The 11,803-nt window shown below is 44.9% G+C and overlaps 1 protein-coding gene and 3 non-coding genes across 4 annotated transcripts; 1 reads left to right on the top strand and 3 right to left on the bottom strand.

The window, feature by feature from the left end:
* Nucleotides 1-1,182: 1,182 nt before the first annotated feature.
* On the bottom strand, nt 1,183-1,254 carry Trnaq-cug (transfer RNA glutamine (anticodon CUG)). The gene has a single exon. It is a non-coding gene; the product is annotated as a tRNA-Gln (tRNA).
* A 6-nt stretch (nt 1,255-1,260) lies between these two features.
* Nucleotides 1,261-1,332, bottom strand: Trnae-uuc (transfer RNA glutamic acid (anticodon UUC)). The gene has a single exon. It is a non-coding gene; the product is annotated as a tRNA-Glu (tRNA).
* An 817-nt stretch (nt 1,333-2,149) lies between these two features.
* Nucleotides 2,150-2,252, bottom strand: LOC119432041 (U6 spliceosomal RNA). The gene has a single exon (XR_005188115.1). It is a non-coding gene; the product is annotated as a U6 spliceosomal RNA (small nuclear RNA).
* A 1,567-nt stretch (nt 2,253-3,819) lies between these two features.
* LOC119465908 (NADH dehydrogenase [ubiquinone] flavoprotein 1, mitochondrial-like) lies at nt 3,820-10,102 on the top strand. Its single transcript, XM_037726381.2, is given in 4 exon segments — nt 3,820-4,252; nt 7,094-7,406; nt 9,324-9,597; nt 9,599-10,102. Coding segments are annotated over 4 exon segments (1,437 nt in total). The 5' UTR covers nt 3,820-3,843; the 3' UTR covers nt 10,040-10,102.
* The last annotated feature ends 1,701 nt before the right edge of the window (nt 10,103-11,803 follow it).

The raw sequence follows: 11,803 nt of genomic DNA, 5'->3' as shown, positions 1-11,803 counted from the left end.
TCGTTGTGTAATCCCGATTATCTTTTTAAACTTTCTGGGTCGGGTGTTCAACAGCCGAAAAATGAGCCCATTTCATTTACACGGTGGCATGCATTTTCGCGACGATCATCTTGCTTCAAGCGCATTGTTGTGAGCGAAAATGGACACCCCCCTCCTCTGTGGAGCTGTGGCGAACTGCTCGTACCAGCGCGATTGAGCTCGATCGCAATCGAAAGTGGACAGTGTGACCGCGGAGTGTAGAGATGTTGACAGAGCTTCGGTTACCGAGAAGTCGCGCTTAGCGCGCGAACGCAGCGCTGACAGCCGCACTAAATTTTGTACGAAAAAAAAAAAATGAAAAAACAAAATGCAGTGAATGCGAGAGAAGCATTAGTATTACGTCGCACCTCTCTGAGTAGCCGAGTCGACCGTGTTCACCAGATAATTGAAATGTGTCGGCACACGCCCTGCCCTCCTGCATCTTGGAGGAGCGAAATTAATTTAATTATGCAAGTGTTCTGTGGTTCAACTGATTCGGCGTCAGCTGGTTGTCTGTGGCAGACTCGAAGAGGCGGACATGCACGAAAAATTGAAATGCGAAATTGACTAATTAACGAAAATGTACTAATTAAGTTGTTAACTAGTTACCTTATGGCCCATATTGCTGCTATACACAAATTCTACAGCCGTGGAGTTCGCAAGGCGGATATCCACTTGGAATGAATTCTCAGTATGACACCAGAGTTTCCGACTTTGCGGAGAAATGCATTGGCGTTTCAGTTAATTACTTTTGTGCTCCGCAAAGTTAGGGAATTGTTATATCTTAATATAATTAAGTGATACATCTTAATATATTTTAATTCTTAATTAGTCGATTATGCATTTCAATTTGTTGTGCAAGTAATGACCGCCTCTTCGAGAAGACTAGCGCATGAACTAGAATTGTGCTATGTATGTGCCACAGGCAACCTTTCAAAATTTCCAGTTTTCAAGTGTGCGCTGAAACACACGGTACACACACACACATGCATACACACACGCGCACATGTACACACACATACGCTATTCTAAGCTCTTCTTTCCCCTCCCTACTACGTGACCGGCTTGCCACACGCACACTTTTCTTGCACTGCTAATAATGCGCACGCATTAAAAAAAAAAAAAGGGGGGGGGGGGGGTGCAAGAGGAGAAAAAAAAAAAAGCAGGTCTCACCGAGATTTGAACTCGGATCGCTGGATTCAGAGTCCAGAGTGCTAACCATTACACCATGAGACCAAACATTTCCGACGCCGGGAATCGAACCCGGGCCTTCTGGGTGAAAGCCAGATATCCTAGCCACTAGACCACGCCGGAGATGCTCAGCGATGCCTTTAAACTGGTGGTCATTGGGCACTAGCATTTCAGCACTGGCATTGCCTAAAAGGTGGAATGCAGGCTGATCACATCGGGGCGTTGTTAACGCAGAACAAAATTGCATGAATATGCCAACAAATATGAACATCAATACGCCAGCGGCAGCCATTTTATCCAGGCTTGGGATTCCAGGCTAACGTGTTTTCACAGGCAGCCACTGTAGTAGGAACGGTGTATCAAAACAATGGTCAAATACGCCACATTATGGCCACATTTTGAAGAACTTTGTACACGATTCTAAAAAGAAAATCAGCGCGAGGATCGAGCGGGACAAGAAAGTGAGACCAACGTTAATTTAATTATGGGGTTTTATGTGCCAAAACCACGATCTGATTACGAGGCACGCCGTAGTGGGGAACTCCGGAATAATTTGGTCCACCTGGGGAATTCTTTAACGTGCACCTAAATATAAGTACACGAGTGTTTTCGCATTTCGCCCCCATCGATATGCGGCCGCCGGGTGGCCGGGCGTAAGCCAACATATGTGGTCAAATAAAATCTGGCGATACACCGCTTCGAGGCACCTTTCGCTTGAGCCCCTGCTAATTAACGAACTAATTAAACTGCAATTTAAGTACGCCAGAAATTGTGAAAACATTTTTGTGTTTTGTTTTCGTATGATCTTGCCCGCGTGTGACGGCTATCAAAATGATAAAAAGCACGGAGTCGCCAAAAAAATTTAACGTAGCGAACAAGTCGTTTTACTACTTGAGTTTGCTAGAGAACTTTAATGAATGCAAAAAAAAAAAAAAAAAAAAAAAATGTGGAACGCTTCACGATTTTGCGTGTCATCCTTGCGCAGGGGCCATGCTAATCTTCTCTGTATCGTTCCAATTTTAGTATATGTACTTTGGAAGTACAACAGACAGTGTTTCGTTCGCGTATATATAGGCCATACTTCTGATCCCACTAGTGCGCAAAGTTCCCACGCCAAATATATCAAAGTGAATGCTTATTTATGAAGTTTTGAGCGTATTTTTGATAACGAACGTTTTGCAAATGTATGCCTACAAAGTTTTGTTATTGTAGTTTGATTATGTATACATTTACAACGTCAAGATAACGTATTTTAAATATAAATATTGCAGCTAACAATGGAACATGTAGCGACATCTGGTGGCTTTAACTAATACTAATGTTTATTTGTCCTAGCCTCTAAGATTACAAACACACCTCTTCTGTTCACAAATCTTTAAACATAATTTGTCCCACGGTGGTTTTGTGGCCTATATGGTAAATATCATATTTTTAATTATTAAAAAAATGTGCTGTAAGATCACGGTAGAATCACTTTATATGCACGCAATGTCTTGTTTCTGCAGTGTCGCATACATTGGGTACGTAACTTCGGCACGTGTAATTCACAATGGTCACGTGCCAGTATTCCAACTGTCAGTTTCGAAATTGTTTGCGGTCCATCACTTGCTCAGACTCTTTTTTGATGGTCTTCAATGCTTTCTTCCAGGCTTTGATGAATGCCTGGGATGGTTCGTCATCTGAAAAGCCGAAAAAAAAAAAACAACAACAACATAAAGTTACGTGGAGATATCTTCGTATGCAGTTAGCAGCGTTTGCAGCAGATTGTGCCAGGTGGTAACAGTGAGATTTTCCTGGTTTCTAATGCGTAATATGAGCGCTACAATATAATTCGCGGCGAATATGTTACACAATATAAAAAAAATCAACGCACTCACCCGAAGATTCAATTGCTGGCTTGAAAACGAAGGCGTAAAGCAGGGCAATTAAAATTACAGTTACCATTACACTCAGGATTCTTTTCAGGCAATACCTGCAACGACATTATTAATAGTCATGCTTAGCTTATTTAGATAGACAAATAGGCAAAGCCACTCACTCGACATTGTCGATAACTAAACACATGGCGAATAGCGCGAGTAGCGATCGACTGAGTGAGTACCAAGGCTTCAGCATCCGATGAGCACCAAGTCGACCGCCGCATCCTTTTGTGCGCGAGAAATCGCATGCAGTCTTTTTCCTTCTTGCAACATTGTGTTAGCGGTAGGCGCAGTGAACACGAGGCGTAAACATGAATTTTCTCTAATTAAGAAAGTTTAATGGATAATAATTATGTAGAGAGCCGGGCGCAGTATTGCACACGCTGCAAGGTATATGCGATTTCTTTCTTTCCTTCTTTCTTTCTTTTTTTCTTTTTTTGAACGATCGCCTCGTTTAGCTATCCTTGATTGTTTAAAAGCACGAGTTACAAGATTGTAGTCGGAAGAACGTTAAATGTCCGCAAGTCTTCCTGCCGCCAGAGTTATTTGATGCAGCGCCTTTTCCTGTGCGTATGAGGCTTTGCTGATTGAGGGTAGGAGGCGCACGCAGTCGAAACCGAAACAATCGAGAACATTAGGACGTCGACGGAGAGTCGCCTGCATTGCGCAGCAGTCGTAGGGCGCTATTTTCACGGAGGGGTCTTCTAAGGAGAAAATGGCGACCAGCTGGCCCGTGTCGGTGCGTCTCCAGACCCTGATTCGGGTCGGGGGCCGCGGCCCACTGTCCACGTCTTGCCGTTACAACGCTGCAGCAGCGGGCGCGCCGCCGGCGACTCCGCCGCCGCAGACCAAGACGAAATTCGGGCCGTTGAAGGATGAGGACCGCATTTTCCAAAACCTGTACGGTCGCCACGACTGGCGTTTGAAGGGCGCTATGAGCCGCGGAGACTGGTACAAGACCAAGGAGATCGTGCTCAAGGGACCTGACTGGATCATTGACGAGATCAAGAAGAGCGGTCTGCGGGGCAGGGGAGGCGCCGGCTTCCCGTCTGGCCTCAAGTGGAGTTTCATGAACAAGCCTTCGGACGGCAGGCCCAAGTATCTGGTGGTCAACGCCGACGAAGGTGAACCTTTTTTTGTTTTGTTTGTGTATGTGTATGGGTTTTGGAAATAATTCGTTACTTTCAGGTCCACGTCCTAAGGATGGCTGGTAATCGTTGCGTTGGATGTCATTGCGGATGTTCGCATGGGACACGGTAGTCGAATGTTTCGAGATGAGCCTTGGTTGAGCAGGTCATGCAATGGTTGAGCGGGTTACCAAAACATGCGGCCTCGGTCGATATTTACGGTTACTTCATTACAAATGAAACGACGCCCTTCATAATCTGAGTTACTGTAAGCTAGTATATTTTGTAAACTTACGGCGCAGAGCTAGCACGGTTTGAGCAGTGCTCGGGACCTATCTGAGTTGAAAAACGTTCATGTCCGACTGTGCGTCTCCGACACAAGTGCCTCAATCGCAGGAAAATCCTATAGCATTGGGGCATATAATCTTTTTTTTTCTTTTTCATCATGGTGCAAACTCGCAAAGAATGAACTTTGAAGGGCGTCGCTTGTACGCAATTTAGACGTGTGGGCTTGTCAGAGCAAGCTCCTGGCGTTTTTCCAATTTGCGAAAGTAGTCGACTGCGTCACGGCGCGATCAGCTGTTGTTCATGGAAGGTAGCAGTGCTTCAAACATGTATTTAGCACAGAAACAAGGCAGATGTGGCACAAGCCGGTATAGAAACAAGTAAGCAAATGATTGATTTTTGCGGTCTTCATCTGCACGAGTGAACAGACAGTGCGGGGCGGACCACGAATAAATAGCATTGATGTCTTCAGATTTTCTTCAATACGTCTGTGGTGGGGTAGCCTGTTGTTTTGACTAGCCTCTACAGTTATTACCCCTCCCTAGCCACTGGAGTAAAATCATTTAGTGCCTGACATAACACTCATATTTAAGTACTGAAATGTAAAAGTACTGAAAGTTAGGCGAGTTGGTAGTTATTCATTATGAAACTGCAGCGGACACACAAGAAACGAGGACACAAGGCAAAGGTGTGTGCTACGTTTGCCTTGCGTCCTCGTTTCTTCTGTGTGTGCTGCAGTTTCATAATGAATAATTCATATTTAAGAATTGACAGTGACCTGCTCAAAATTTACATTTATAGTATGATCCCCTCGAACATACCATTTGTATCTAAGTGCGTATATAATCGTGTGTAAGTGTGCAAGCTTGGAGCTTTTCTGATGTCAAAGGGTAGCTTGTGGAGGCATGGTTACCATGGTTACACTTCAACAAACATTCTTGCCCCCAAACATGCCTTCCTGGTCACGAATGGCATACACGTTATCAGCGTGACATAGCGTTCTTGAAAGGAAAGTAGCGAGCATGGAGTTATGAAAGGAAACACAAGCCAATGCACATGACAATTATTGTTTGGGGAACAAGGTATGCCCCAAAAGGTGTAAACTTCTTTTTTTGAGAGTGTAATGCTTCTTGTGCATTTTCAACCTTTTTGAGGGCTCCCGATAGAATTTCTGCATCACAATGACAACTCTGGGATAGTGCACTGTGTTATGCAACTGCAGTACAACATTAATTTCTCTTGCTTGTTGTGGATACGGTCTTACTTCAGGAACTGAAGTCACTACTGATGATATCCTTGGTGGGCAGCTTTTTCCTGTTTGTTTACTTGTTAAAGAAAATGCATGAAGTTCTTGCTTCTGATATTTTCTGACATATTATTTTGGTCAATGAAGAAACCACAGGGTTTCTTACGAAAGTTACTAGCGCTAGTGTCTACAGAATCTGCAAGTGTAGCAGTTCAGCCAGCAAAGAAATAATGCCATGGTGCATAGAATATACTGACTAGTGTGCCAACTGCCAGGCGTCTCCAATGGGAGACAGTCGAACCGCCAACGATGCGTGGAGGCTGCACAATTGGCGCAGTCCCTACGGGACTTTAGGACTTTGCAAAATGATAATTTTCAACAGAATATTTAGTCACAAATGCAACCATTTGCAGTGATTACGCTTGTGCTTAGAAACTTGTTCCCTTTATGCCTTTGGAAAATGTGTTCTGGAAATGTATTTATTTATTTATTTGTACATACTGCAGCCCTATAGCAGGGCTATTGCAGGAGTGGGTTAATACAGTGGTGAAAAAAAAAAAAAAAAGTGATACTGAACAAAGAATCTTACAACATTAGCAAATTCAATATTAGTACAACAGGTAAAGCACTGGAAAATCATTTTCTTCAATACAGAAAGCAGCGAAACAGTGAAATACATACACAAAGCATAAATCAAACGTAACTCAAGCAGCTACACATGGTGGTTTTCATAAAAAGCACTTTCAAATTCGCCTATCGGGAGTGAATGAAGACAGCCAGGTAGGGAGTTCCATACCTCTATAGTGCGGGGAAAGAAGCTGTACTTGAAAGTATTTGTACGGGCATAGAAAGGGAAAAGATTCAGCTCGTGGAAGTTACGTGTAGAAGAAGGCTTGGCGAAAGATAATCAAACTGTGTTCGAAGTACGATAGAACGTATTATGTTGTGCAAAAATTTTAAAGATTCCACATCACGACGCACGGAAAGTAATGTTAGGTTCAGAGAAGGGAGGGCAGATGATGGTGAAAAATCGCGGTCATAACGGTATAATATTACGAATAATGCCACAGGAACATCTAGAATTACAAGCACAAAAAATTAGGCAAATCCGTGTACTACTACTCATGATTCCCATGGTAGCTGTGAACACTCACACTGACAAGAGTTCCTTCTGGTAATTTTTTGGGGAAACTTTGTACGAAGAAATCAGCTGTTCAGGAGCTGAGCCCAGCTGACCTTATCCGTAGCATCATCTTGCGAATAATACTCAGAAATGACGTGTTTTCCCCCACATATTTTCGATGCAGGTGAGCCAGGAACATGCAAGGACAGGGAGATCATGCGGCACGACCCGCACACGCTCGTCGAGGGCTGCCTCATCGCTGGCCGTGCCATGGGTGCCTGTGCCGCCTACATTTACATCCGCGGCGAGTTCTACAACGAGGCGTCCAACCTGCAAATTGCCATCCAGGAGGCATACCAGGCTGGCTTGCTTGGCAAGAACGCCTGTGGCTCTGGCTTCGACTTTGACGTGTACGTGCACCGTGGTGCAGGGGCGTACATCTGCGGGGAGGAGACTGCACTGATTGAATCCATTGAAGGCAAGCAGGGCAAACCAAGGTGAGGCAACGCCTCTATGCTGAATCACATATTTATTAAAGCAAAGCTTCTTTTTTTTTTTTTTTTCCCGACCTTCCCAGAGGTTGGCATGCCTGGTTTCTCACTAAACTAGGATGATCTTAGAGACAGTGTGATAAAAACTGGACCAATACTGGAAACAGCGTAATTAAAAACATTATACCATATTTCCACGCCCCCTCCGCGCCACTTGTATCAGAGTTGGCCCACCGAGACACCATCTTTGATGGCACTGTCTCCTGGATTGGGCCAATTCCGATTACGTTGTCTCTGGGATCAGCTATCTCATTGTGTAGGAGTTTACTAAATGTTTAAAAAAACGCTTTAATTTACATTTATTCTATCTCATTGTGTAGGAGTTTACTAAATGTTTAAAAAAAAGCTTTAATTTACATTTATTCCAACATGTGCCCTGGATCTGTGTATTTTTGTTCTTTATTTATTCATGACGGAGTGAAATACAAACCTTGGCAGACATTGCATGGCCCCAGTGGCTAGTCGTGGAGTCACTTGCAAAAGTGTAGGTGGTAACAGTCTCCATTTAGTAGATTCACTTGTACTTCAGTTCAATTCGTTTCAGGTGCATATTCACATTGCTCATTGCCATGTTGAACAGCAGAAAGGCAGATATAAAAGTAGACCGCACTGGGCTGTGAAAGTCTTGGTTGGTAGTTGAAGCTCACCAAAAGAATCTGAGGTGCAATGACAACTTTCATGAGAGGGCACCATTGATGTCACCATGCTGACAACACCTGCATTTAACAGGGCCTTTCTGGCACATTCCATGTTTGTACAATTAATCTCTCATTTATATGATAATGGTGAGAGAACATTCCAAGTGCCTTATTTCAAACACAAGAGTCGTGTTACTTATGATCTGTGATAGTTGGCTTTAGATGACTTTAAAGTCTTTTCTAAATAAAATTTGTGCAAAGCCCTGCAAAAGTAGTGTGAACTAATGTTGCATGTTTATTTTGCCCATTTTAATCTGTCATGTGCAGCTTACAGAATAACTGTAGTTTTGTTGTGGAGTCATAGGTAGGCAAGGTTGCTTCTTGAATGTCTTGAAATTTCTTGGCTTCCATCGGGTTCATATACTATTTGAGGGTATAAATGAAAATTCTTAAACCATCAATATATGAATTCGGTGTTTTTTCATTCAATTCAATAAATGTTGTTGATATTGTTTCACTGGTTGCCTAATTGGAGAATTTCTAAATTTTACCTATGCTTGAGTAGGCTGGTTGGAGTTTGCCTCATGCTGAAAAGCTTTCTGTTAACATGAAAATGGTTGGTCGTCAATTTGCTTTGCAATTGATGATAACTGCTTGGCACAGAGCTACATCGTGAAATGTAGAAACATATTCCTTTCGTAGTTGCCACACACTATACAATATGAACTTGATTATTTTTTAGCAAGTACTGCAAGGGGCTCTGCTGACCATGCCTCTGATGTCTACAAACACGACATAGTTGACATTGAAATGGATGTGTATTGCCTTTCACAAGAGCATTAATTTGACGTCATGGTCACAGGTTCAGCGGAAGTTAGTGGGCCAGGACGTGCATCGTGTTGAAGAAGTCAGAGCTGCTTACTCAAGTGACTTAACGGACTCATAACAAACTCTGAAGCGTCTATTTCTTCTAACTTTTGGCTCTGTAGCTCGGCATCATCAAGTACAAAAGCGAGAAAATGTTATGGCCAAAGAGAAGTGGTGCCCAGGAACAGAAATCATGATTATCTGCATGTATTATTTTTTTATGTCCAATGCTTGCCACAGTCCACTGTGAAGCATAACGGCAACCATCAATTTTTTTGTTGTCTATGTGCACAAGGCTTGCAGGTACTGTGCCTTTGTAATGTCGTTGTGCGCTCTGGACTGCTGCTCCTTTACACAGGCTGAAGCCACCATTCCCAGCCGACGTGGGCGTGTTTGGCTGCCCCACCACTGTGACAAATGTCGAGACTGTGGCTGTGTCGCCGACCATCTGCCGGCGCGGTGGCGAGTGGTTCGCCTCATTCGGTCGCACGCGGAACAGCGGCACGAAGCTGTTTAACATCTCGGGGCACGTGAACAATCCGTGCACTGTCGAGGAGGAGATGTCCATCCCGCTCAAGGAACTGATCGAGCGGCACGCGGGTGGCGTCATCGGTGGATGGGACAACCTGCTTCGGCGTCATCCCGGGCGGCTCTTCGACCCCAGTCATCCCCAAGAGCGTCTGCGACGACGTGCTCATGGACTTCGACGCGCTGGTTGCCGCGCAGACGGGCCTCGGAACGGCGGCCGTGATCGTGATGAACCAGCAGACGGACATCATCCGTGCCATTGCACGCCTCATCGAGTTCTACAAGCACGAGAGTTGTGGTCAGTGCACGCCGTGCCGTGAAGGGGTCACCTGGCTCAACAAGATGATGCCGCGCTTTGTGAGTGGCGATGCTCGTGTTGAGGAGATCGACATGATCTACGAGCTCAGCAAGCAGATTGAAGGTCATACCATCTGTGCCCTGGGAGATGGCGCGGCCTGGCCTGTGCAGGGCCTGATCAGGCATTTCAGGCCAGTCATCGAGGATCGCATCCGGCAGTTCAAGGGCAAGTCGCGCGCCACATCGTAGTGCTGATGTGGATGGGGCAGTAGCTTGTCCTCTGTAGTTGAAATAAATTAAAGGTGAGAGTGATCCAGGTGAATGTTGTCAGTTTTCTTGGCATCATCGTGTCATCATTGGCGTCGGCTGTCACAGTTAGGTAGGTACACTTCATTTCAGTGGTCTCTACTGTGCACACAGTGCGACTGCACCTCATACATGTAAGTTTTGTAACCTAATCTCCGAATTTGCGCCCAATTTCCTTCGCTTGATGTACCCTCTCTGTTAATGTCACAGGACATTGTTCGTTTACGTTTATATATATATATGCTGCAGGCCCTGTCCACTTCATTGCTGTTAACTGGGCACAACTTGATTGTATGTACAAATCCATTCTGATACTTCTATCTCCAAGTGTTATCACTAACATTTTGTGGGCCGCACACTGGGTTACTTGCCTTAGTAAGTGTAAATAAGACTGCCAGATTCCTGAAGAATGGTTTTAACAAAGTTTTCTTTCACCTGTTGCCAATTGACTTTGTAGACCTGGTCTATTATACGAACGTCCTGTGACATTGTTGCTTTCTCCACAGAACCACTATATAACGGCGACCATAATTTCATGCGTTGTACAGTTGTACACCACATGATATTGCAAAAGTGACGTCATTGGCAAACTAATTTCTCGGCTTTCAGAGTGTCACAGGGCACCTGCAAATAAATCTGCATTGACTCGGTAGCAACGCATAACTTTGATGTAGCTTTGGTTAAGCCTGTTGGCCTGGGGTTGTGACAAAAATTCACGCGGGCCAGTAAACTGTGACAGAAAACTTGTCGCTCGTATAAGTTGCCCAATGGTACCCGTGTTTACGTTCTGTCGACAGTGCAGACATGCGAGAGAGACGCCGCATGTGCCGCACATATGTGAGTTGCAAAAGAAATATGTGGGGACTGCGCCTAGGTACTCCAGGCGTGGACAGGTTTCCTGGCTTTTTTTTTTTTCATAAAAAAAAATCTGCGTCATTATATCATTTCCCCCTTTCACTTCTACAGTAGTTTCTTTTTACCTATGCTTCACAACCAGGTCTGACACGGAGGGTTCCTGCCAAGGTAGCGTAGTGACTCGGCGCAAAGCGCGGAGGTGTGGGTTTGAGTAGATGCCGAGCAGCATTGTCAACATGTCAATCACTGGTAAATGATGCGTTGTTACAGTAGTTGTTCATTACCTATGCTTCACCAGCAGGCCTGATGTGTAGGGTTCCTTCCATGGGGAGCAAAGCAACCCGGAAAAAAAAAGTGGGGGTGGAGGCTTAAGTAGATGCTGTTTTAGTGGCCGTAGACCAATGAATAATGTCACTTTGTTACAGTGAATTTGTTTGGTATACTTCCCCATTGTGGACTCTGTATCGGCCACTGTGATCGCGTTTGAACGGAAGTGCCAGTTCTCGCGCACTGCCATCGCCTAGGGAAGAACGGAGCAAAGCGTGTACTCCTCCGTAGTACCTAGGTGCTGTCCCCTCATTTCTCTCCTGCAACTCGCACATGCGCACAAGCGTCGGGCAAAGGCGGCGCAGCTCTCGCATATCTTCGCACCGTTGGCAAATCGGAGATGTGCCATTGGTGTGCTAAGGTTGCGCTGTGCGGCAGTCAAGTTTACGGGTGCCCAGACGGCAACTACTGCGAGCATCCCTATGTCGCTTAATGAAGCTTCAGCAAGGCAGCTTTTCAGCAAGGCAGGCAATCAGCAGGCAACCGTCGGACAGGTTTCTTTAAGGGTTGTGCTATGGCGGTTAG

The sequence above is a fragment of the Dermacentor silvarum genome, chromosome 10, assembly GCF_013339745.2.
Source record: "Dermacentor silvarum isolate Dsil-2018 chromosome 10, BIME_Dsil_1.4, whole genome shotgun sequence".
Lineage (NCBI taxonomy): Eukaryota > Metazoa > Arthropoda > Arachnida > Ixodida > Ixodidae > Dermacentor > Dermacentor silvarum.
This window is presented reverse-complemented; position numbering and strand designations above follow the sequence as displayed.